General features: G+C 44.4%; 2 protein-coding genes across 2 annotated transcripts; one reads left to right on the top strand and one right to left on the bottom strand.

Moving 5' to 3' along the window:
* The first annotated feature begins 190 nt into the window (after nt 1-190).
* LOC131882896 (uncharacterized) lies at nt 191-5,481 on the top strand. Its single transcript, XM_059230181.1, has 3 exons — nt 191-522; nt 584-761; nt 4,504-5,481. Exons 1-3 carry the CDS (start codon nt 332-334, stop codon nt 4,672-4,674), a joined length of 540 nt encoding a protein of 179 aa, XP_059086164.1. The 5' UTR covers nt 191-331; the 3' UTR covers nt 4,675-5,481.
* Nucleotides 5,482-5,959: 478 nt separating this feature from the next.
* Nucleotides 5,960-27,398, bottom strand: LOC131882894 (mucin-2-like). The gene is made up of 6 exons (XM_059230180.1): nt 26,781-27,398; nt 9,733-13,622; nt 9,145-9,477; nt 6,989-9,073; nt 6,556-6,909; nt 5,960-6,491 (listed from the first exon to the last, which is right to left on the bottom strand). The coding sequence occupies exons 1-6, from the start codon at nt 26,827-26,829 to the stop codon at nt 6,390-6,392; spliced, it is 6,813 nt and encodes a 2,270-aa protein (XP_059086163.1). The 5' UTR covers nt 26,830-27,398; the 3' UTR covers nt 5,960-6,389.

Raw genomic sequence — 27,398 nt, forward strand, 5'->3', positions numbered from 1 at the left:
AAAGAGACCCACTCGGCCATTAGCAAACTCTTACATTGTTGCTTCAACCCGACTGACATCTCCAGATCCCTCAACTGCAATTGGATGTTAATCTATGGGACCAAAAAATACTTGAATCATCAGGAGGAGTCGAAAAGAGGATGACCAAATAGAAAACAGATAGAACCAATCAATTGGTTCGAAATGTGATGCCAATGATCACAAGGAACCCGGTCAAAATGTTCTTGGAAAAAATTGAGTTTGTTCTTGATGAACCTTTAAAATTGTTGTAAGTGTAACGTTTGATGTGAACCACCCTGTATGTCTGTTCGAATATTCAAACAGCCATACAATGCTCAATTGCCTCTATCAAGGGAAATGGTTTGGCTGGTGTAGGGCATGTTTTGCACAAGCGCTCTTCCTTTTCAGCTACGGGTTTTTAGAGGGCATCTGGTACCTGGATATCCTTCATAGCGGCAATGTTCCAAAAACAGGATCCTCCAATGATGACGAAGGCGATGACGACGACGGTGATGACCTAGAGTAAGAATCAACTTATTACAGGTTATTGGGTGAAAAATAAAAAGGCAAACTTTCCTTGTAGTGCACGATCAGACTTGGACGATGGTCGTCAAAGATATCTGGACTTCTTAGACGATGGAACACGGAACGAGGATGAGCATGAAGCAGCACAGCTCAAAAGATGGGAAAAGAAGCTGCTACAAAGTGAAACTAAAGAACAGAGAGACTACAAAGAAGAATTCTTTGAACTTCTTAACGAGGTGAGTCTCGTTAGTTTTACTATTGGTTTCGCTTACCATTTCATTAGTGCAACGTTTTTACTTACAGCCAATTGTATAAGATTTTATCTATTTTTTGTTCTTGCATTTTGTACAAAATTTGAGCGAATCGCATTATTCCCGAGGGAACAATATAAGAATGTGTGATACCTCGTAAATCAGGAAGCTTGTTGTTAGCATGGAAATTGGAAACCTTACCAAACTGATCTCACGATAACCTTGGAAAACGTTTTTCGCTCAGCAATGGAACGAGCAAACATTATGGATCACCGATCTTGGAACCTCTACAATCTCGTTTGTCCTCAAAAACTCAATGGGAAGCCAAAGGGTGTCTCCGTTTGAGGTCTGACTGGTATTTGCATAGGCTTACATACGTAGATGGGTTGTTTTTGAAACTTGTATTGATCTTTCGACAACGGTTCAGGTTCCGAATTTGAAGAGGACAAATATGAAGAGAAAGCGGCATTCCATTTGTTTAGTTGTTGGATCACCATGGACTCTTTTCTGGTGGATAGGGCTCTGTAGAGTTGGTTCTCGCTAATTTCAAATTGGTTTAGGGGAAAACAAAAGAAAAAGATAGGATTGACTCAGAAATGCATTGACGAAATATCCACCGACTTCCATTGAAACCACCGGGATATGGGGTGTACCTAACTACCTAAACTGTTTGCGGCACAAAGAAATGCAAATGTTCCCTCGTTCTTTGGCCTTTTTGACGAACCTGTTGGCATGATATTTGCTTCTGGCAGCCTTGATCGTATTTTCGACTGATATACGCACTTTGCCGGTAAGTGATGATATTTGACCTTCGGAGAACCATGGTTTTGATTGATTGTTTCTTTCTACCTAAGTTTAGTGGAAATCAAAATTGTTGAAATAAGAATTACGTCCTTTTATGATTTATGAACGACCTTCAATGGTCACGAAAAAGAGATCTGCAAAATACCCCATGACAAAAGGTTAAAGTGTTATAGTTCTAGCTCGTTGGTTGTTGATTGTTTTTATTATGATAACTGGCCCTCGATTAGGATATGTTAGTTGTAGGAATAGGAACCATTTTTGTGTCAAGCCCGATTGGTCCTGATGAGATTTAAGTGGCAAAAGCGAAAAGAAACAGGCCAAAATGATACTAGAGAAAAGAATAAATCTGAAACTAGTCATGCCCCCACTCGTGTCATCCGAGATCAAATATGCAGAATGCGTGGGCAAAACTGCTCACCCTGGAGTCATCTGCAATGACTTGGATTTTATTCGTTGCTATTCTTTATATTTCCGCTAAAATTCCTTGAAACTTCCTTTATCATAAGAGTCTTCTTTGTTTGAGAGTTGCTATGCCACACACAAAGATTGCAATTTGCCATAGTCATGAATCCGACCTTTTCTGGAGCGAAGATCCCTTTCAAATCTGAATACTAGATCTGATTCATATCTTGACTGAACATTTTAAAGAAGAAAGAAAAACCTATTTTCGGTTTCTTTGTCTAGACAAATACTACAATTATGTTCTGTTATGTGAAAGGTTGGATAATCGATTCAGCGCTCAGATGAAAGCCAAAGCGAATCAGAGATTAGACGGACTTCAATTTGGTTAAAGTGACTTTTAATCCGACCAACCCAACATGCTCTCGTTCATTTTTCAACTACCACCTGAACATTGAGCATGCCCGTAAATGTGATGGTACTTAGTTGTATCACCCCAAAAGATAAAGCCAATACTCCGATTGCCCTTGAGAAAAGTTGTAATGTGTACGGTATGTGTGGGTGTGTGGGTGTAGACCGATTTGATTTTGCCATTCCACCTTTTACGCTGAAAGCTTTTGGTCATTTTCCACCTCTTTGGGTAACTTGAACACCTTGAGTTGATTGGATCCCCGAAATAGACCTGTCCTTTGTTGGGGGCCTTCCCTTTACATCAAAAGAGGATCGCGACGTAGTCACCGGACAAGTACATAGAGCAAGTCAATAGGGACCTGTCGGTGGAGCTGCTGAAGGTTGCATGAAATCCCTTGAGGATCCAATTCCATTAGAGTACAATGCAATGTCTTATTTGGTGCTGAAATACCTTTGAGCCACTTTGCTGGTCGAGAGGTTTTTGGAATTCGATTAGGAGAGCATAGTCTTCATTCTTAAACCAATCCGTTATTAAACCGTTTGTTATAGTGTATTTTAAGAAGTAAATGACCCGGGTACTTTTTTGGCCTCGAAAGTATTTTCCTGACGAAAGCAATTCAACTTTCAGGTATTATACGACATTTCGCCATTCGCAATTGTTTACTTACAATGGCATTTCTGTGATTTATATCTGTCCTCGAAGTGTAAAAACACTGAAGGTCAAGATCATCTTCACTAAAGAAGCTAACCTTCAATAAAAATCGACAGAAACGTCATCAGCTTTGAGCTCTTAGGATATTCTACTCGTCATTCAATGGTAGAAACAATGTCTGAAATTGTTTGGCATGGTATTTACAAACACCGTAGCTTTAGAGTGGCCCAAACGCTCACCTTACTGAAGAATTGCTCCAAATGAAACGAGAGCCTCTAGCTCTCTTTGGTCTTTCATTGTCGTTTTCATCATCGCCTAATTCTCACGGGGACAGAGGACATGCGGTTATAAATAGTTTCCTGTTCCCACCAACTTACACACCCGCCCAACCAACCAAGCAAGCAAAGCAACCAACCAACCAACCATCTGGTGTTCGTTTGGTTGTGAAGAGAACGAAGGGAAGGAGAAGTGGGATTTTCCTTCCAATAGCGTTCTTGTTCCCAAGCACTTAAGGTGGAAAATGAATTTGTGGTCAGATCGAAGAAGACACGTTTGACAAAAGGTGGGACAATGCGGTCCAAAACAGAACTTTTAGCACCCCCAAAACTTGACAAATTTAGAGCATGGAGAAGAATCTACTCAGTCATTTTATGTACTTATTATACTGTGGTACACATAAGGTTGACGAAGCAAATGTTGCTTGAACAGTTCTAATAGGGTGTAGGAGCTTTGAAAGGCCAAATGAAAAAAATAGTTCAGAGTTAAGCGCAATATCAAAAATGTTCAACGTGGGAATTTGAAGACATGGCGTTCGTTTAGTATCTTCTACAATAAACGGAAATAACCTACAGAAGCAAATGGAGCAAAATGGGAGCAAACGTTAGCTGTCAAAAAGGCAACACGTAATTCTTTGAATTAGCTTTTGGTTTAAGTAGGAAAACCACTTAGTCAATGACTACTTTTGAAACCAGGCAATCTACTATGCGGAAAACGATCCATACTAAGCGTGATTTTGATCGAAATATCGATTTTTCATAGGGATACTTTTTTTAGAGGTACAAATCACAGACCCCATTTCTTATAGACGTGTAATGCACAAATCATCGGGTTCATGAGTTTGCCCATTAAAGTTATTCAAAGTCATGAGTAGTGAAGTAAGTCTATAATATAGGTCCCTTGAATCTGGTTTGAGTGGAATTTGAACCAACGAATCTCATGGCATTGAGAATAGCAGATAAATGCTCAACCTTTACTCCACGGATGCTTGGCTTAGATCTTGATATTTGTTCATAAGACAGGACCAAGGAAAAACCAAAAATCCTTGAGTGCTCAATGCCAAAATGGATCCATTAGTAGCTTGTCAAATCCACAAACACGAACGCGTCATTTTCATCAATTACCTGTTACTAGAATCGTTACACACCTATTTGCAAGCCTAAATTTGGATCTGATCTTTTCCAGGTTCTGTTCCTTCAAGGGAAATCCTCAACTCTTCCCACAGAAGATCGGAAGAGCTTGCGGGACACAAGTAACAGGTTTCAAGGGAGGAATTCCTTTACCAGCGCAATCACGCCCTCTTCGGAGGGAGGTACCAAGAACTCCCTTTCACCCACTTTGTCCTTGGCTAACTGAATGGTGGGACCATTGACAACTTCTGATCGAATGCCCCCAATCACTCATCCAATCGAAACCTCACCAAGAAAAACATTTTGATTTGTACCTCCTAAAGGGGCTTTTCTTCGATTTGAAATCCACAATAGGTAACTCTCAAACAGATATCTTTGTCGTTTGGTGGAGATAAGATGTTGAAAATGATATCCTAACATCCGAGAGTTGCATTGCAAACTTAGAGATCTGGATTGACGTTGATCTGGTCTGTTCCATTCGAGATGTTTATCCCCTCGCCTGGTTTCCTGGACCTTTTAAACATCAAGGAAGAAATGGGACGGAAATCGCGTAAAAAGCTCATCTCCTTTTTTTCAAAGACAGATCAACTACTTGAATGGGTTTTGTTTGTCCCTTATTTTCTGGTAATATCAGCCAAAAAGGAGGCAATTTAAATGCTGCAAAGACATAAATAAAAAAAACAACCCTTACCCCCTCAAATTTTACAACGTGATGCGACATATGAATTTAAAGACTCATTGGACCTAACTTAATGTCAAGGTGGTTGGTTCCTAGAATTAATCAGGAATAGAGTGTTTAAAGTGACAAAATGTTCATATCAAACCAACAGCACCTTTTATGAGCTTTTTACCTGGTTCGTAACTGCAGGTTAATATTTTTTTTTAATGTGTGACATATTGAGGATCTGTAGCACAAAATCTGGACAAGAAGTTACAGCTTCCTCCCAGAAATTGAATCCTTGAAATTTCTGAATGAGACATTTTATTTTATGGTATGATTCAGCGACGAATAAATCCTTTTTTTTTCAGTCAACCCTAGCCAGCTTAATTTCTTATCTTGCATCTACATTGAGGTTGAAATAACGAATTGTCAATAAAACGAATCTACAACATTCTTAAACTAGAAAAATACCATCGTTTGCGAGAGATAATGAACCTATATTGCTAAACCAACATCTCAACATGGTTGAGCAGAGGTCCAACTCGTTTGTAATTTTGGTTCTAGTTTTGGAGCCATTTAGTACAAGGGAAGAAAGCTAGAACAAATTTCTAGCAGTATTTGTACTAAGTCTACGGTTAATCATTTCACGCCCACCCTTCGCAAGGATACCAATCAGATTGGGTAAATTTTCCCTCTACATCAAGTTGGTTGACCACGGAGACAAGGTTTTGAAATCAAACTTAAAAAAATCCCCCTTCAAGAATCAGGTCAAAGGCTCTTTAAAAATATCTTTTCTAATTGTTCCTCCAATTGGGTAAAATAGCTTTATAATAATAAGAGTGTTTGAAAATCGCTCGATAAGATTCTGTATTTTTCTTTGTGGGTTTCTTTTCCTGGATTGATTGACATAGTTCAAAGAATGGTGATGAGTACATTTGTGAAGAATTCAATTTATAATGGATCGGAAACATGGATCTGTAATAAAGATTATCATTTACCTCATCACTTCATCAGTGGCATTGAGTTCAAACATTTGTATCATCGAATTCAGGATGTCATCATCCATGATTATTATTTAAATTATTAGTTATACATTTCGCAATGTTTGTTCTCCTTTCGTTTCTAAGGACGATCACAGTCAATTGTTGAGATAGACAATCAGTTTCAGAGTTTGCAGGGTTTACATTTGATCGCATGGTATTCAATTAGCTAATAAATTTGCGGCAACGGGCTTGACAAGTTTATCACCGGTGGCTGCAGATCTTCAGTTCCTCAGGGAATCAATGAAGTTTCATATGAGCCTCCAGTTGATGGTTGGTTGTAAAACCAGCATCGCAATGATGGCACACAAATGGTCTGGGAGCGGCATGGGACAATAAATGCTGAAAAGAACCGGAAAATTCGACCATGTTCACGCAACTTATCTAACCACGAGGGAATAAGTACCTGCTTGTACACGTTTCGATTAGCGAGAACGGCATTGCAAAGACCGCATGGGTAGGTGTCCTCCTCCGTGGCGTTGGAAGATCCCACCGATCCTTCGCGACTAGAGACCGCCCTTGGTGACATTGAGGATGACGAGGGAGAGGCTTCGGGAGCCTCAGAGTGAGTGTTCGGGGCTCGGGATAAGGTTACGGTGCGTTCACCATTTCGAATGCTTGCGTGGTTCACAGACGGGGATGCAGCAGAGGAATCACGGGTATTTTGATGGTTCACGAACAAGTGAACTTGCATGGCAATGTTGTCGTTGAAAGACGTTGGGCAATGGGGGCAACGCACCCCAGACAAAGCGTGGGATTCCTGGAGAGCAAAAGAAAACATTTTTAGGTAACAATTTTTTTAACACCCCTTACTTGTGATCGAGGGGCTGGCAACTTACGTTTTCTGAATCGGTTGAACGCTCCTCTTGGCTTGAGGAAAATGAGCTGCGACGATTTTCGATTTTCAAGTTCTCAATAGTTAAATCAGTGGGGGCTGCAGTGCCGTACAATTGATCTCTGGGCATGGACAACGTTCCAGGTACTTCATTGGGGCCCACAGTATCCATGGGCTCCACTTTGATATCGAGCTGGCAAGTTTCAGCCTCGGAATTGCCTTCATCTGCGGATTCAGATTGGCTACCACCTCCTCCACCGCCACTCAGTAGATGAACCAACTTGGATGGGTCGTCTTTGTAGAGTTGTTCGGCCATTTGTTGGAGGCTGTTCAAAGCACTCTTGCAATCTGTGGTGTCAATCTCATTCAGGTTTGTGCCCAAGCGTTCCATTTCGGCAAAAATCCCAATAGGCAACTTCCCAGAACATTCTAGTTTCATGATATGCATTTTGGATCGAAGATGCTTGGCTAAGTGACCATGAATTCGAAACTTGACGAGGCAATCCACGCATTTGAATGGGCGAGGATTGGAGGTCGATGGGGCACCAAAGGTTTGATTGATGTTTACTTTGTTGAAATGTCCAGCACTGCGCTCATGCTTGACCAAGTGACCTTTAGTTCTAAAAGACACAGAACAGTCCTCGCATCGAAACGGCCTTTCCATGTAGTGAATATTGACGTGAAGCCGCAATTGAGAAGCCTTGGCGAAGACCTTCTTGCAGATTCCGCAGACGGACTTGCCATCAGCATTGGTTTGCATGATGTCTTGATTGCTGTGAAGCACCGCGCCAGAGGATGTTTGGGTTGCCGGAACGTTGGAAGAGGACGAGGAGGACGAAGAGGATGAAGAAGAAGGTGTGATTGTATGACCCTCTGATTTAGCTTTTTCAGCAGATGCGACCGCATGCTTGGCTTGCAAAGCGGCCGCAGCTTGGTTAGCCTCGTTTCTTTGATTGTAACTGGCATTGGCCACTGCCTTCATCTGAGTAATGGTGTTGATCTCTTTGGGATTCACATTCGGTTGGTTACTGTGCAGAGGTGTCAGACCACGAGTGATCTTGGACGGAAGATCCTTAACATTCATGGTCACATTTCTCGGAGCAAATGACCCCTCTTCCATAGAGCCAGATGCAATTGACATTGATGGTGGTTTTGTAGCCGCTTGCTTGTCAGGAGATCTCTGACCTCCACTACCCGAAGCACTTGGTGCCATCACATTTGGGGCGGGGACATCCATTCCTGATTTGACCTCTTGGGCAGGAGAATCTTCTTTCCGGAGCTTGATCTCGTTTTGCTGGAGTTTGGCCCTTAAAGTTGCTTTCTCTTGTAGATAAGTTTGTAGCTGAGCGGTTGGCGGGGACGACGATGCGCTGGAACCCGCATCTACAAGGTTCGGATTAGCTGTTTTTCCAGCTAAGGTTACTGTTTTATCTAAATATGACAAGATGGTGGCAGATTCAGTGACGGGGCTCAGAATGTCCACAGCCCGTTCTCGAATTTGCGGAGAGGGTACTGATACCAATGGCACTAATCCATTGCCCACGGGGACCACCACTCGGTGAGCCGATGTTAATGGACTGGAGGGAGAGGTAGTGGTTTGGTTGGTTAGCTTGGCAAGACTCCAAATGGAACACGAGGAACTGGCCACTAAGGATTCTTTGGAGGCTGACTGGAAGTAGTACCGATCTGTAGTCACTGGTGGGGTGCCTAATATCGAACTATTTCCACTCGGTTCATCTTTTTGGATCTCGCCTGCTTTCATGGTGTTTTGTGTGACTTGCAGGTTCTCCGATACTTGTCCTAGAGGTGATACTGATGAAGTGACTGTGGCGGTAGGTTTCGTGGGTGAACTCGAGTACGGATAGGTCGATGGCTTGGGACGCGAACCAGTCAAGCCGAGGTGGTTAGACACCCATGGGGCTTGAGATCGACCCAGGCTAAGCAGACTTTGAGCAGCCTCCTTCTCATTCGAATCCATTGCTTCGTTCGTGGATGAGGAATCTTCATCAGCATCTTCGAATTGATCCTCTTCATCATCATCGTCGTCATCATCCTCTGAATCAGAGTCTCCGGGAGTCATACGAATATCCTGAAATTAAAAGTCAATTTAGAAATTCGTTCCGCTGAGCTATTAGATGTGTTTTAGTTCAAAATACGTACGCCTCTTTCACTCTGGGTATCGCTTCCAGTGGAATCTTCAGCTGTTGGAGAGATTCCAAGCTCGACACATTTCTTGTGATGAGCTTTTGACTTCATATGCTTCGTGAGATTGCCTTTCGTTTTGAAAGCAAAATTGCAATGCTTGCAGGTGTAGGGCCTGAAATTCGTGTGGGTGCGAATATGTTTCTTGAGCATAGATGGTTTCTTGCAACGGATTCCGCAACTGTTACACACGTATCGACCACGACCTCGTCCGCGAACGTAAGTGTAGTCGTCATCAGAAGTCTTATAACCACCCTCAAGAGGCTTTTTATTCGAGCCAGCATTAGATCCCTAGAAATGATAAACAATAAGTAAGTTTGCAGTTACTCCCTCAAAATTGGATAATTCAGTACATTTTCGAGAAATATAATATGATTAATTATGATTTCGAAACGATGAAGATGTGCAATGAAAGTGCAACTGTGTTCCCCCTTAAAAAAGTATGTGTCATCGTTTACGATGTCAACGCCGTTTGTCCTTTTTCATGGAACATTGAATAGCTTTTTCGTAACACTCATAAAGAAGGGAAAGGGGTTAAAATCTTACCTCGTCATCTTGCTCGTCCTTTGGTGTGTTTCCATCTGCTGAGGAATTTTTCACCAAATCCTTTGATGATTCAGCGGTTTGATCCCCCGATTTCTGTCCCTTTTCCCTTGGGTTCTGGTCCGGTGTTTTGTTCACTTTCCATTGAGACGAATGGACCATAATCATGGAGTCAGACGTGTTTCCACTTCCACCTTTAGAAACATCGTCTATCCCGCCAGGAAGTCCGTTTGTCTGTTTCTCGGTGCTGTGGGCAACAGAGACCAAGCCAAAACGACTCTTTCTGTAGCCAGAATTGTAGCTTTGAAGGCTCTCTTTGGCCGAGAGTCCCGACGGATGGGAATCTTGACTAACCACTTTCCAATTGGAGTACATTGACAACCTCGGTTTGTGGGGCACGTACATGGGTTGGGGGCGGGACATGGAACAGAAATACACCCTAGTAGAGCATTTCATCCCAAGGTGAGTGTATGCTGTTCCATTCTGGTAGGTGAGTACATAAGATTTTCGTGGCCTTGGCGTCTCGGGACTGACCAATGTGGCTCCCGCCGAGAGCATCACGTGTTTTTTGGGTTTGAAACTTCCGGGCACCAAAGAAAGGGACGAAGGTCGAAGAAACTTTTCATCCTCGGTTTTGACCACGGATTCCAGTGTTATGCCTTCACTTGACAACTGCAATGGTGTCGACTTGGCAACTGACACAATAATTTGAGGAATGGTTTTGCTGTTTGACATTCCGTAACTGGAACTCAAATTGAGTCCACCCGAGGTTGTACAAGTGGAACTTGCTAACGGCGAAATTGCAACTAATGATGAAGAGGAGGAGGAGGAGGAGGACTGGCTATAGGGTCCGGGAATGCCCAGGACTAATGGAACTGGAGCAGATCCAGTGGAACTAGTCACCGGGCTTGAAACAGATATTGATAGCGATGGGATAGGAGAGGATGATACCAACGACAAGGAAGACATTGCAGAAGCTGACGGTAGAGAAGAGGATACCCTGGAGAATGCTTTAGTCAATTCCACCTGATTCAATGATCTCTTCCCAGGGAGAGAAAACAAGGGAGCAGATTTCATGCTGGTCAAAACCCCGGCAAAGCTTGGAGTGGGAACGCCAGGAATTGAAAAGCTGCTCGTGGCTGACGATAAGTTATTGGCATCGATAACTAAACTCAGTTTCTGAGGAGTAATGGTGATGGAATCTTGAGTTCTCTGCGGAGTACTATTCACGGAAATTACGCCACCACCACTCTGAAGGCCACGTTGAGCAATCTGGAGCAATCCGTTTGGCATTGCGGGTGAATTAGAGACCGGAGTCTCAACCATATGCCCACCGTACATCTTTGATGGCATGACATCCAGGCGTGGACGCTTCGATGGAGAAGTGCCTTCTAAAATTTGCTGTTGATGTTGTTGTGGGTTGTGTGGTTGTTGCTGTTGCTGTTGCTGTTGTTGTTGCTGCTGCTGGTTATGTTGTTGTTGATGGTGTTGCTGTTGGTTATAATGCTGTTGTTGGGTGTTTCTTTTCGTGCAATGATAAAGCTGATGAACCGCAATATCTGTTGCCTTGAAGGCCAAAGAGCACATGTTGCACACAACGATTTCTGATTGGCGGCGACTTCCGGTTGATGCCGCAGAACTCGACGGAATGCTGTTGGTATAAATGATTTGCGTGGATTTGGACCACTCATTCGATGAATTCGGAACTGAAACTGCACTAATGGGGTTTTTAAGCTCCGTGATTAGAGTAACTTGGGATTTTGTTTCTTTGAAAGGCGCCGACAAGTTCAAGGATCCTGATTGCATAGGTGATTGTTGCGACGAATTCAGTCCATTGATTCGACTTTGAAGTAGGAGTTCCTTAATAACGCTTCCTTCGGGATTCTCCGGATGAGCGGGAATACCAGCTTGCAAAGAGCTTGCCAACCCTTCTAATTGCATCATGTTGCCTGATTTCACTTGCTTCTTACAACTTTGGATCCACACCTCTCTCACGGATTGGGCTTTGAGCATGTCGTCGGGTCTGGGAGGCGTGCTTTGCGTCCCAGTTACATGTACAGGAGTGACGTTCAGAGATCTCTTCCTGTTTTCTGACAAATTGAGTGGTATTGCATGGTCTCCAGATGGATCTTGACGAACTAACATCACAGAGGGAGACGAGGAACTAGAAGGAGCAACAAGATCCATCTGAGAGCTCGAGTTTGATGACAAAGTGGAAAGAGAGGTGCCTTGATTACCCACCAACAGATTGGTGGGTCGATATTGAGGGTGAACCAGAGGTGGAGCCGACACTGCCTGGGACATGGTTGGCGCCTGGTATGCACCTCTTTGTGGAGTAATAGTTACCGGCTTCCCTCCCAAGCTAGAAGGTTGTGTCAAAGTCAGCGTATTCGTGGTAGGTTGGATCGAGCTAGTTGTCAAGCTATACTTCCGGCCTCCTCGAGCGGGGACCTTATCATTTCCTGTGCCATCTTTGCTGTTGTGTCTAAAATATCGTCTGGCCCAGAGAGGATCATTGGTCTCCACTATAGCTTGATTATGACTGATCACTTTGTCTATTTGCCTAACGATGTCGTTGGCAGCCGGCTTCTTGGCGGACAAATCAGTAGGAACCGTCTGAGCCAAAGCTACTTGAGGACCAGAGGAGGCTGATGACGAGGCTCTTATCATCGAGATGGGAGCGTTGGGAAGTCCAGGATCGCCCTCACGAATCCCGTCATCACGGCTTGAGATCACGCTTGGTTGTTGGGGAAAATCCAGAACGCCATTTGCCGGACGTATTGAAACTGAACCCGATAAAGTGAAGGAAGGCCGTATATCAGCTTGACGGTAAAGCACTGAATTTTGACTCAACAATTGAGAAGTTGTCGCTTCTTGTAGTGATTTATGAGAAATCGACACCGGTACCCCCGATTGGTAAGCTAAAGTCAGAGGGTTTTGAAGGAGCCCCGGGGGAGGGAGGCTGGTTTGAGTCGCTTCGGGAGAGTCCATTTCTTCCCGTTCACTTTCACCCAGTTCTGCCATAATTTCAGTGCTACTACTATCGATCCCTTCCTCAACCTTCAAAGCATGGGTTCGAGACTTACAATGCTTGTAGAGGTTACTTCTCGTCTTAAACGCAAACCCACAAGGGTTACAAGGAAATGGTCTTTCATTGGTATGGGTGCGAATATGTTTGTCTAGTACGCTAGGCTTAGCACAGACCAACTGGCAGAAGGGGCAAGTGTTCCGTTGCCTCCGATCCTGGTCATCGGAATGGTGGTTGGGGTTGGCTATCACGGATGGTCCGGTAGGGATGGTTGTCACTGAAGCGCCCGATCCAAGAACTTGTGTCACAACTAGATTATTGGAACTCAAAGGAAGGGGGCTTGAACCAATCGCTGAAGAAGATGACAAGAGACTTAGTGCACTATGTTTCAAAGGGAAGTTGGGAACAGGCAGAGATGCGAGATTTGGACGTTCTTGAGAGACGGGAACGGCTTCTGCTTCGGGCGAAGATTCCTTCTCCGTGGTCATGGTGGCCATTTTCTTGAACTTCTTGTGCAAGTATTTGCCCTCATTCTCTTCCCATCGTTGCTCCACCGGTTCCATCATGGGGGTCTTTATCTCCGGGATGCTTGACGGAACTGATTTCGGCGGTGGTATTGGTGGTGGAGGAAGCTGAGGAGGCGGAGGCGGAGGCGTCGAAGGAGTTGGTGTCCGTGACCGATAGCGTCTTTTGGTTCCAATTCCCTTTGACTGGTTTGTCTCGGGAACAGTGGGTCTGGATGGCGAGGAAGCCATTGGCCGTCCTCCAACTGTCTTTTTCCCCGATTGGGACCTTCGATTACTCGGCGATGCTGGAGTCAATTGTGAGCTTGCTGCATTGTTATTTCCTCCCTTGGCTTGGCCTCCTGAAAGCAAAGAGAATGGGGTACTCTTATCACTTGAGCAATGTCGCAAGAAGAGAGTATCAGAAAATAGACGCTCTGTCCCACTGTGCTCTCTCAGTATCAGCTTGGAATGGATCTTGATGCGTGTTCATCCGTTAGTCCTTAAGTGAACGCACCATCTCAAAAGCAGGCCCAACTTGAGAAATTTGTGAATTGCAAAATCGCACTCGTGTACTTTTTGCCATTCACTCAGGATACTAATGATGTCTTACCACGTTGGAGACGTCCGTACAAAGATACTACTTGGAGGAGTAGATCAAGTCAAACGTGAAGCTCTGTCTAATTCATGATCAGCTCTCCGATCACTTTAAATGCAACAAGCTGACTCAAAATCTCTCTTTCTCCTAGCCATAAACACACTCGAAATGACACAAAAATGATTAGGGCTTCATCACTCTCATTGCCTAAGAGGCAACAGGATAGAGAAAAAAAACTACTCCTCATGACGAAGATGAATCTGGTCCAATCGCTTGGATGAGGCCTGTGTGCATATGTATGTGTGTGAGTAAGTGAGTGTGTAAATGTGCGCTCTCCAAGACGCATGATCAGCAAATCGTGGCCAAGGTCCAAAGTTCATTCCAGTTTTGTTACTCTTTTTTCATTAGCACCAAAACAGGATTTCCATCCCCATGCATTGAGAGGCTCGATACTAGGACACAGCACACGCACATTGTGGGCAAATATTATACCACATGTCACATGTTTATGTCGAGATTTGGCAATATGAACTTTGATCCGAGCAAATTTATCATACCGAGATAACGACGACTCTTTAAGTCCTTTTACTTGTTCAATGCGAAAGAGGCCCTTCGAGAACCCATCTTTTACTGAGAGCCTCTTAGCCTTACTCACCAGGGCAAAGGCGAGCATGTTTGCTCTACCTCTCATTGCGAGTGAGATCAAGCAATGTAAACAGATTTCTCGTCGAAAAGTCTGAAAAGGCGCAAAGTCCGTGTCTGGAATTTGGAATAACTCTCCGTACTATCCGTCGTATCGTCTCGAGGATTTTGTCGAGAACAGGACACAAAGTCCGAGGAAGGTGTCAAGTTCAAGATGAAGTCGGCTGATTCGCCGATAATTAGCCCACGGGCTAGTCACGTTGCTCTCAAGTTTGACTGCCGTCTCTAATTGTCTGGCAAATAACTCTTTGATGTTGGTGACAGGAAAATCGCGGAATCTATTTGACCGTGAGAGCGTCTTAGGAAATGTGGCGCCAAGATGTCCTCGTTTGGGTTCGCATTCGATCGGCAACAGAGTAGTCTTACTCTCGTTTTGGGGAGTAAGAATTGAAAAACATAATCGCTTTTGAGGGGATGGCCAGTGGCAACGTGAAGCATGAACTTCGGTTCATCAGTTTGTTAAACAGACTTTAGAACCGGATTTTGTATCCAAGAAAATACAAGGCTCGCTCGCTACGTCCATGGGTGGCTTTGAATGAAGATTCGATTTCAAACTCCAAAGGGTGCATCCCTCATTTTGAATTGCGTCGTAGTTTTCTGTCCAAGGATTAATTCTTTTGAGGTCAACGCCGAACGAAAGTCCCAAAATATTTCATGAGGATGCTTCAGACGGAATGAATCTAGAAACGTACAGCATTGATCGGCATCCAGACAAATCGAGTGGAGATTTCCCTCTCCCGACTTCCTCCGACCAGAATTTTCATTCGCCTTTCCTTTGGACAGCTTGGAACTTTGCACAAACAACAGCTGTCTGTTCCTACTTGACATTTCTGTGGGCGGGAAAGCTCTTCGCTTCCTTGGAACGTTGGAACGAGAGGAAAACGACGAAACCGAGCACCCAATCAGCTCTCTCATTTTTCTTCCCCACATAGTACTACTCGATTCAAAGCCAGCTAATAGACATTGCTGTACCAGAGAGAGCTCCCTTCTCTGTCAAGCCCACGATAGCCTTACCGTGGATTGGCAAAGCATGTGGAACAGCTGTGGGGGCCTCTTCAATTTCTGCGTCTCTCCCTCCCCTCTCACTACGTGGACGCCACACAAGCTACGTTGTCCGACACTCAATTCCTCTGCAGGACAAAGACACACAATAATGGCAACTAGTATGTAAGAGGCAGGCCTACCGTCCTTTCTACGTATCTACCTATCTACTTACTGTACTACTGTACGTAGGTACATACGAACAGTACGTACGCGTGTACCTACTTGCAGACATACCTTGTCCGTCTCAACGATCTCAAACCCGAGACGACACTTGCACAACGAGTTGAGTGCTGTCACTCCTCGAGCAGGAATTTCTAACTCGGGTTAGGTCCTATGGACAATACAAGGACCTATGTTCTAATGTTCAGAAGACCATGGTTGTGCCAGAAGAGTCTGGAGAGACCTCTTACATTGATTGGATCATAATCGACAGGGACTTTGAGGTAGCAGCCGATAGAGCAGTTGCCAAGGGTAAGAAGATATCGCTGGGGAGACGAGTCGAAAGGACGGAAAGGAAATCCTATCGAAGGCAATAATTCATCATCCTGATGATCTCCGACAGTCCATGGGTGCTAATACAAATATGAATATCCGTCGTGTGCGAGCTGCCACTAACATGAATACGTTCCCTACTTCGTATGGGATGCCGTTGGCTCGCATTCTGAAACGCTTGATAATACTTGGACACTTGTGGTGTTTTCAAACTCTTTGGCACAAGTGGCCTTTTCAGTGAGTCATAGCGGGGTGATACCTTGTTTTCTCCGAAATACTTTTAGCGATTGCTTAAGGAATGGCTTTCTCAAATACGAATGGGTGCCAGTATGTAGTTGCACCATCTGTATGCTTGTAGGTAGGTACAGTAGTCGTACACTCGTACCGCAGACATTGGATGAGAGAGAGGAAAATAGGGCTCCTTTAAGATAAGAGGGCCACTTCGAGAGCAGACATACAAAAAATCAATCTCCCTTTGAGTCTGGTTTGAAACCTGAACTCAATGGGAGCCAACCAAACGTTCGAGGAATGAAGAAGGGCCAAGGTTTCGGATCCTGGTCTTGAGTTTCAGACCTCAAAGCAAATGATTCCAAGTTGTGCATTAGTTTACAGATTGCTGACACCTCATGATTGAAGACCCAATGAATAATGAACTGTCGAGAGAAAAAGGCAGCGCCGCCCATGGGAGGGGGAGGGAAGACCAATGCCTGAATGTGGCCTTCATTTTCTACTTGACAAGCTTCTGCGCTCGATGTTGTCAGCTGTTCTTTGACTAGGAATGACGAGTACAACTACCGGACTTGTTCTTTTTTTTCTCTCTTTTACGCTACTTGCTGCAAAGCTGACAGGCCTTAAAGAGAACAAAGGCCTTTGTGTCCGTTCAAGAAAGGTCAAGGAAAGGAGGAAGGCCTGCACAGCTTGTGCGTTCTCGCTTAGTAAGAGACTCCTTGCAACGAACGAACGAGCGAACTAAAAAGGGATCATCATTCTAAGGGATCATCATTCTGGCCACACAAATCATGGTGGAGAACCGTCTAGTCTTCATTCATTTCAAAGACATCTGCAGTGCCTTCTTCAGGTTCCAACACAAGTTTCGTTCCCGACAAGCGAGGTACGTGTCAAACGGAATTGGAGACAGGTCTTCAGGCAGATGGGCTTTTGTGCTGAATCATCGTTTCGAGTTAAAGCCTAGGAACCGGTCATGCAATCGTTCAAGACAACCACCACTTCCACTTCTGGCAGTCTGGCGGTTAAAACCGGCCACAAAAAGACCTGATCATCAATGCGTTCGAGTGTGAAGATAAAATATATACAAGTACACTTCTTGATCCGTCAAAAGTATACACTGTACTACGTAGATCAGCCAATTGACATTGCACTCTATCTCTCTCATTCAGTTAACTTACGGAAATAGCTCGCAAATGGAATGATTGTGGAAATACCCCCATGATAACAATCTAATCACTCGATCCCATCTATTGTTGGTGCAAATGTGGCGGAGTTTTTTTAAAATCGCGCTTCAAAAGTGCAACGAAGACTTGGAAACTATCACTGAGAGGGGTAAAAAATGAAACAAGGCTTTCTGTGTCTGGTTTCGAGAAATTGCGTTTTTGTCCCTGTACCCTGTCTGGAAGTAATTCAAGACTAACGAGGCGAAGGCGAGTGTGCCCGTTGTCAAGATATCAAACTTCTTGCTTAAGATCAAGATTCAGAACTTGTCAGAAAAGACGGTGGTCGAAGTGGGGGTGGTGCGGTTGCGGTGTGAATCACCAAGCCTGATATTGTTGTTTGAGTCAGCAATTTCATTTCAGGAAAGAACACGACGACGACTTGATGCTGAACATTCATTCGGAAATCGCGCTAGCAACTCAAAAGGGTTGCATTGCAATGCTACAATCGAGGGGTATCCAAGATGTGTTACATTTCAGTGTCGCTAACAACACATCCGCCGGAGGCTTGATGCTTTTAAGGTGTACTTTCTTCAAGATACCTGCCTAGCGTTTCTTGATTAATGCAAGCTAGCAAAATTTAGAATTTGGTTTCAAATGGACGCTTACTTAAACAGACGTGTTTGACTTTGACAAATCCAAGAACGAAACCTCACTTCCCTCGGGTCAATCACACGAATGTTTCTACAAATTTGCCCTCTTGGGTGACAATAAAAGATAATTATTGTGTAGATAAGTGATGATCCCATCATGACAGGCACTTTCATTTGTGCCAGACATAAAGTCATAAAATGCGATTTCCGCGGCTCGATCCTTTTCCTTGCCGATTCAGACAGTCTGACTTTTAATTTGAGGCGAAACCTCAATCAGGCTTCGAGCTTCAACGAAGTACGTTCCCTACGAGTCTCATCTACGAGTACGTATCATCAATCTAGAATGGCATTCTGCGAGCATGACTGTTCTTAGTGGGAGTCATTTCGAGAACCACGACTTTTCCAAGTGCATTTCAATGCATTGCACATAAAAGGGCTGCAACGAGAATTGATCGTTACAATGCGCAAAAAGCATTCTCCGCTCTACAGGCAGAACTGTGTTCGTTCCGTCTCTTCATACGAGTCTGTGAGCTGTAGATACTGTATCACTGTGAAAGAGAACAAGCCCTAGAGGAGCTAAAGATACATTAGCTTCATTTTGATTTAGCGTGCACAACATATCGAGGACAAACTTATCTATTGATACTCTACAGACATGGATGGGATAGATAAGTGTTGATTAACGTCAAGGAATTGCTGATCTCTTCATGTAGCACTCTAGATGGATCACACGGCTAAATTAGCCTTCAAATCCACCTGATGATGGCGATGGTAGCGTCGCTTGGCGAAGAACCGAGTTTTTTTCCGTCAAAAATGTTCTGTCTAGACTTTTTGCTGAAACCATCGATTATCTTTTGAAATACCAGCCCAGCACAGTGCGTAGAACCAAAACGTCTGATAGGTAAGTGGAGTCAAAGGCCTCCAGGGCCTTGTTTTTCTTTCTAATATTTCAATAATTTCCCATTCTGGTTAAGAAACAGCCCCATTAGGGCGTAATAGATGTGCTCAAATGGTTGGAGTCGTTGTCGTAAATCAAGACTATCCCAAAACGTGTGTGCACTTCAAACCTACTTCTAAATGAGTTAAATGCAATCATGTCGCCAGAAAGTGCATTTCGAACCTCAAACAAAACATATTAATTTACCAGCCAACGTAATTCCTCGGCAATTTTCCGAACAACCCGGTTGTAAATGAGTAAGCGATTCGTTCAAACGCATTCAATCAGGGAACTCCGTCCGTCGATCATTCACCGTGCTCACCTCTGATTCCCATCATAAATTCCCGCAGACAGGCAGACACAGACAGACCTTTTGGCTTGTTTGATGATCTCGATTTAATTTCCTTTTCCCCGTGATCAATGCCCATGGCAGCCGAATAATGCGGAGAATCGACTGGGAGGATGTGAAGAGGGCATGAAGCGAACATCATCAGGCCTCCGGGTTCCGGCAGACACACTCTCTCATTCACGAATACGTTCCGACCAGACTTCCAGAAACCACAAACCACTCAATGGAAGAACGTCCAAAGGCCAAACCACTATCTACCTATTTTCGGGGGAGTACCAATGCTGTACATCCACCCAGCAAGGCTACTGATCTCATTTTGATGGGAATGCATCGTTCGACCTTCATTCAAATACTCGACACTTCAGTTAGTCCTCCGATGTAATGAAGACATGCTTGTTTTGCGAGGAGTATCATTCAACAGGTGGGTAAAAACGGTCAACTCTGTAACCTAGAATGTTGATTTAGGGTTCGTTGGCGTTTTTTCCTTCCACCTCTATCTCCACTTCGTCGACAAGTCTCAGATGAGGTTGACGAGGACAACTGGACTGGCTGACCGTCCCTGGTTCCGTTTAACATGTAAGTGTGTACGTGCGTGTGTGAGTGTATCGAACGTGCCTGAGTGAGGGAGTGAGTGAGTGAGTGAATGTCTCTTCCCTCTTGGTAGTTTGTATTGAGAAGTGAAAAACATGACTGTCTGTATGTGTGCTTCATGTCTAGGAGTGACGTCATTTACAGACGTCTCAATGAAACAAAAGTGGCCCTATTGCTCCACTGGTGAACCCAGGCAAGTCGTCAACGAAAACCTCTGGCCAGCCAGCCAGTCATCCACTCCAGTATGTACGGATGTGTACGTAGTACGTGAACTCTTTCTACTAGCATACTCCCATTGCCACTTTTTCCATCCACTAAGCTTCAAATAATGGTCTAGCTCTCACCTTAGCTCTTCTGAGATGTCTCGCGAAGGTATTAGGTTATTAGCTTGACATCTCGGGGACACATAGAATCCAACCGAACAAAACGGAAATGCCAAATCACGCCCTCTTTTATGATTAATTAATGTACATGTATGCAGACGGGGCCTGGCTTGTCATTGATTCTTCACGGTTAGGCCACCTCCTTGGAAGAAGCTCAGTTACTAAATTTTCTGTACTGAAATTGTGTCACATCGAATGAAACCTCAATGCTCAGGGGAAGCATATGAGTGGTGTAATTCGTCTTCATATGCACAATTTCCCGTCCCAAAAATGCCAGACATATTAATGACTATCGCATTTATAATGGAAGATGGAACGTCAAATACAAATAACGTCGATTAGGTAGCTCACGAAATCGGTCAACATGATATTAGTTACTTTTGGGACAGTTTTTTCCTCTCCTGTTCCGAGCACAAAAATCCTTCATCGAGACTCGCCGTCGCCGTTTGTTTTTCATGTTTTCCATCCAATTTATGCATGAACGTTAGCTTGCTTGCCCTTTGGCCATAAAAGGTGATGAGAAACCTATGCCAAAGGAGTTCATTCGTTTTCTGGGTGTATTCACAGTGCTAAAAGAATGCCAAATGGTTATGACGTCTGGGTTAACTTGCAAACGTGTCTAACTTGGATTTAGTTCAGCCCAGTTGAACCAAGGATTTCATTTTCAAAGTACAAACCACGAAGTCAATACCATCTTATCGGCACAAACGGTACTCATCATATCAGGCCTTTACTCTTTACTATTACGAGCACATTTCCAGCAAAGTCTGCGTGGGTATGTTTGAAGGAGACTTCAAGCAGGTGGTAGTCCCGAGATAAGCCAGTCTTGAGGTTCAATGGAACCAAAAGTGGAACACGAGTCTGAATGAGAGGCAGTAATCCGTGTCACAATGTCTGAAAGGTGGCCTGGCTTTGAGAGCAACAGATCCTGCACAATTGATGCTGTTGGGCATGATTATCATCCACATTCATTCAGCGACTCACTAAGTTGGGGACTACAATAATGACTGTGGGCTTTGTAGTCTGGCCTCGAGAATACCAGCTTCAGACAGATCTAAGAGCGTAAACGATCTTCAAGGAGGTTTGACTGGTCGTTACCCTGATGATAAGCCACAACGAATCAAAGTGATCTGCTCTTGAGCACAAAAGTGGCGGAAAAGGCACTACCAACCCGAGCACATCCAAACCCAAGTGAGTGTTCGTAGATGGGCTAACTGGGCAGAGACAGGAAGAGCCTTGAGCAAACAAGGCTCATTGTTTGTAATTGCATGGACGGTTCACCACCGATCAAATATTGTCTGAGTAGTTGAAGAACTCATTCACTCAGGGTGCTTGACATATTGCCAGGTAATTAATAACGGGTTACATTAAGCCGCCCTTCCCACGCATACTGGAGTAACTTGAATTGAAGGTCATATTGGTCAATGGCTTCACTGATCCAGTGGGGAAAGGAGAGTCGAGAGAGCGGAGAGAGCGGAGAGAGCGGAGAGAGCGATCAAAGCGAGAAGGACCTTTGCCAGGCAGATAGTTTACGGTCCAATAAAAGCAAGGTGGAAAGCGCTACGGAATACAAGGCTTCCAACTGTTGTGACCAAGCCATTAACAGTACTCAGGTGGAGACAAGAAGCCAATGGGGTGAGTTTCCATGCCAGAGTTTTTGGGTTTGGACACGCATCCCTCTGCTGGCTAACCAGTCGCCATTCTCTCTCTCTCTCTCCCTCTTCTCGTTCGTTTTTTTTCGTTGTATTCTTCCAGACAAGCTCGTATTTCAACCAGGATGCGACAAGCAATCGTGAAAAAGAGTTCCAAAACTATCGTCTCCCCCACACATCTCGCTCTCTTCTTTGGCTTGTGTAGGACATAGTACATACATTGGATTGCCACTTGTTCGTCTCTGCCAACGCAAGCACGTTTTCAATGTCATTGAGCATGGAGAGGAGAAGGAGAAGGAGTACGTAAGAATGAAGAACACATCTCATTGGGCAGCCGCCGATCGAAATACGAGGTTCGAATTGAACTCCGCTCGTTCTTTCCCTCGTTCCTTCGTTCGTTCCTTCGTTCGTTCCTTCGTTCGTTCCTTCGTTCGTTCCTTCGTTCGTCCGTCCTTCCGTCCGTCCGTGCGTTCGTTCCTTCCTCTGGTGCATGCTGTGCAGAACACGGAGCATTTTGGTGCTCAGTGAGCAAGCGAGGCCAACACGTAGTACTACTACGTACCTCAAGAGATGTCGACGGCCATTCCCAGACATTTGTCTGGTTTTACGGTCGGAGGAAAAACTCTCTACATGTAGGGTACAGTACGTATGCCTTGGACTTCTCAGAGGACCCAAATCGTTAGATGGACAGATGGAGAGAGCAAATTACTCTAAACAGTGGCTGGATAAATGTATACAGGAGAAATACTTTCTAGATATGATAATCGGGCAATGATAAAAGGAAGATTTATTGGTCTGGCCAAAGTGCCCAATTTGCATCGTCGACCATGGTCATCGAACAAGCCCTTTCCTTTCATGATTGTACTACATGGAACGGCTATTCTGGCTTTTGGGCAACAGACTGATTGATTTTCAGAGATAAAAAATGCGGCAAGTCGGTCACTTTTTCCTGCTTTTGTCCTTTTGAATTCCATTTCGATCCGTCTTCATTGCATGTAAACTTCCATCCATCGTTCAGTTTCTTAGATAATCAAGAACAAAGCTTGTTGTACTGGAACTTAGTGTACTACACAAACCGATGCCTCAGCATTTGAGCTTTTGTCATTCGCAGGGCGAGGACTTCGAAAAAGAAGAAAAAAACGTGGATAAAATAAAAAAAATCTAGTGTTTCCAGTTGTACAATAAAACTGAGACAATTTTCCATGAATTAACATGAATTTCAGACACAGACAGAAACTTGAGATTGAGCCGACAATCAGAAAAAAAGGCTAGGAGATTTGATTCGACACTTTTCGACACAACCTTTGGCATACTACTGGAACAGAGAGCATTGTGACAAGCTCTAGGATTTGGCACAAAGATGAGAAAACCTCTCAATTGTCCATTAACATTCGATGTCAGACATCTGAGAACCAGCCAACAATGAAAGAGCGGCCGCTAATTTTTTTCTCCAGCTTCAAGCTTTGTCGACCGAAAAAAAAACCTCGTGCCGACTATTCGTTGTTTCAAGTATTCCCTTTTCCAAAAAAAGGAACACAGGGATATGGCAACAATGCCACAACATCGATGAAATGAAGATATTTTAGCTATGGCCGTTCTGAAAGTTGATGGGCCATGAATCTGATCACTCATCAACATAGAATCTGCGACGAGGGAGAGTGCCATTCTTGTGCATTCAGCTCACCAATCCTAGACAGAGTTCGGCCCAAAATTAACCTTTTTCACCCTCCGAATTGAACGCAAGTGGCGGCTAGTAAGACCATGAAAAAAGCGACACGTGGAGTAGAACAAGATTCCCCCGGGGTATTGCAAGAACGAGTTCTGCGCCGCTTTTTTGCAGTCGAAAAACAACGTTCCATAGAGGAACGGCACTAATCAGGGATTGATTCACAACGCCTGGGGCTCCTCACCCTGATTGGGCGATATACATATTTTTGGCGTTATACTTTAAAGCCCAACCTGAGGCAAGGCCGAAATCACAGATATGCGCATTACCGAAAAAGAACGAAGGTGTTGCATCTGAAAGAGCTACGATCTTTCCTATGACTCTCCGAAAAGTGTGTGCAACTTTCATGACAACAATAATTTAGCATGCCCAGGAGTAACGAGGCGTTCCAAAGGCATTTGTGGACGCAAACTGGAACGAAAGGAACACATTTTTTACATGCATCAATCTTCAAGACCTCCTTCAGCAACACTAAGACCACCCTGGGATTGGAATAACGAAGAAGCAGAGGAGGAGGAGGAGGGAACGAACCGCTGTCTCCGTCGCCGCTCACCAAGGTTGCCTCTGCGGGGACCTATGACTACCCAAGCGGCAACGGCCTTCAATCCTCAAGCCTTTCAACCACCAGTCCAGAGAGGCGCCAGCACACAGGCTTCATTTCTCTTCTGTCTGACTAAGGAAAAAGTGCATTGCTGCTTGCCAAACTCAAGGCAACGAACAGAGAGACCCTCACTTCAACGTATGTTGGCGAGTGTTTGCGGTGGTGGCCACGCCGGTGGTGGGCTTATTGGTGGGTAGATGGATAGAGTTGTCGGCGTAGCATTGGTAAACGCGTAGAAAACCCATTGGCAAGGAACCGTCATCAACTTATACCTATAGAATGACTCGTACTTGCTCCACTGAAGTCTAGTGGGTGGCTTTTGCAAAACGATGGCCTTTGTGCCTCCTTGCCTTTCTTTCCCTCTTTTCCGCTCTTCATTTTGGCTTAGCAGCTGGAACAGAATTGCACCAGGAAGAAACTCCTTCGTCTGAGATGGCTTTCCCAAGGCCGAAAGAAACTTCGAAAAGCAGACAAGGAAAGGTGCATTTTGGCTTGGCCTCCGTGGGGATCCAACCGTTCGGAAATGAAGGAGCGGGTACACAGATGCACAGTATTCAGACACATTTGCCAGCAGCTAGGAGAAGAAAAGGGATCTGAAATTCCCACCAAATCTTTTTACATATAAGTTTTTACTGATGTACTTTAGACGCCAGAGGAACGAACAACTTTGCACATGGGATCAATCGCTTTACATCACACTCGTATTTTCTTGGTGCAATAGTGTCGGCCATTGTATTGAGATATGAACGTTTCATGTCGTTGCGATCAAACCAGTTTGTCCCCAAGTTGAAGAGTGATTGAAAACTTCAAGGATTCCTTATCCTTGAAGTGGTAACATTTACTCCTTCTTGTCCACCTACAAACGCGAGCTACCTCTCTCCATCTTGTGCACCAAACCAAGCTCTCCGTTGAATCGAGTCCAATACTAGTGAAGTGTAAGCATTCGTTGAATAAGAGCCACAGCAGTGGAAGATAAACTGCTCGTATACCGACCGACTCAACACCCAATGCACTAGTTTGCAAAATGCATTTTCGCCCGGATTCTCCCGCCGTCTCACTTCTCCCAATAGCCTCCACCTTGAGCCCCACTTTACCCGCAGAAGAGCACGCAATTGTAGCAGTAGTTGTTGTAGTAGTAGTAGTAGTAGTTCTAGAATGGATGGAGATCAGACGTGGACGACGACGACGAACTTGAAGGGGGCAGATTTTGCCATGTCATGACAGGCTTCCAAGTCGAAAAGTTGTGAGGGAACACCAATAGCTTGGTCTCGGAATTGGAAAGGATCCAAGACGAAAAGGGAAACACGAACCAAGTTAAATTTGCAACGAATAAGGAGTCCGGCATGAGTGTTGGTTTCAGACACTCAGTAGAATGGGTGGAGGTTATGGAAATGCATGCAGCCCAGTTCGTTGGGAGCTGAATCTCAAGCCGAAGACGGACTCGAATGTAACTTTTGTCTCTCCTGTCTCGCTCTTGATGCATTTTCAAGAGCTTCCTCCTTGAATGCAAGGATCCTTGAAATCCTGGATGATCAGAACTCTGGGAATTTCCTTTGTTGCCCCAATGAACATTGAAAGGTGCATATGTAAACAGGTTGAAGGTGCGACCCAAAGACCAACCACACAACGAGCTCAGTGGCAGATGAGTCACCTCTGGAAGATACTCGGAACGTGCCCAACGAACCACAACTTGGTCTCTCAATGCTCAAGCTCTATCCAGAACAGAATACCTTTCACTACGTCATGATGCTTACCCAAACTAGCCCTAATCTTATACAGAGTACAATTGGAGGATTAATATATTGAATTCAATTCAATATTCAGACCTTAAACTTTGGCTTGTTATCAGCCATTCAAAGATGTTGCGTTTGAAAGTCTTCAATGATGTCGTCATTAACTCATCATGTTCACATTGGGTGTCCGTGAGAGCAGAGAGGGCAAAGAAGAAGAAGAAGAAGAAGAGAATATGCTCCTGGCCCTAACACTCAATACGTCTTGAATGTAAATGCAAGTGTTACATTGCGATGCATTGTCAAGGAAACACAAGACTTGAGACACGGGATGGTCCAAATCTGGCAAGGCAACACTCAAACATTCGAGTCAAATGATACACCCCACCTGAGGACCCATTTGACGTCTCAACGAGGCAGGAAATGCATTTCATCTCACCCTTGAATTGAGCGAAATCTGACCTCTTAGATGGAGCGCGAAACACCACCTTTGCCGGTGCTATTTGCGATAGACGTGACGTAATAATTATGGGATATCCCGTATGCCTTATCCAACCAACCCGATTCATCCTTTATGGCTCGCTTTCTCCGGGAAACCCCGGAAACAGCCAATTCCTTCCTTCTTTAATCAGGGACACATACAAGAACCGTGAATGAGCTAACTCTCTTCTTACCTTGGTTGCCTCCTCGTTGATTATTCGCACTTCCTTTTCGTCTCGGCATGATGCAAATGATGCCTCCAAGCAAGCTTCGGAACAATTCGAACAAGTCCTCGTGTCTCTGTGAGCACGATCACTTCTGTCTAGGTTAGTAAGTACCTGAGGTACATGTCACTATGTCACTATGTTGGTGTCGATTTCGCACATCATAGAACACCTCAATGAGTGTTGCACACAAACTTAGGGCGTTTGCCTGTATCAATAACTGAAGGTCGAGTTCTCACAATTTCCAAAGTGTTATTTTTATTATTGTTGTTGTTGTCGGTAGTGTGGTTGCCGTCGTTCTGTTTCTCTCGAAGTCCATTTGAGAATCAGAGGGAAGTCTCTTTCAAGTGCTACACGACTGACTGCTACAGGATTGACTCGCCTGCGTTTCAATTTTTTTTTCGAGGCCGCCGTCAATCCTCCGTTGAGCAGACCCGCACAGCTCAAGTAAAACACTCCTTGCGGATTTTCAATACGTAGCTCACCAGTTCTCAGTACGTCAGATGTCTCCTCTGGCACAAGGAGAGTGAACTAAGGGTATATTGCAGTAGGACCGAGAATGAGACGATTCCTCTCCCGACCGTAGGA

Source organism: Tigriopus californicus, chromosome 7 (genome assembly GCF_007210705.1).
Source record: "Tigriopus californicus strain San Diego chromosome 7, Tcal_SD_v2.1, whole genome shotgun sequence".
Classification (NCBI taxonomy): Eukaryota; Metazoa; Arthropoda; class Copepoda; order Harpacticoida; family Harpacticidae; genus Tigriopus; species Tigriopus californicus.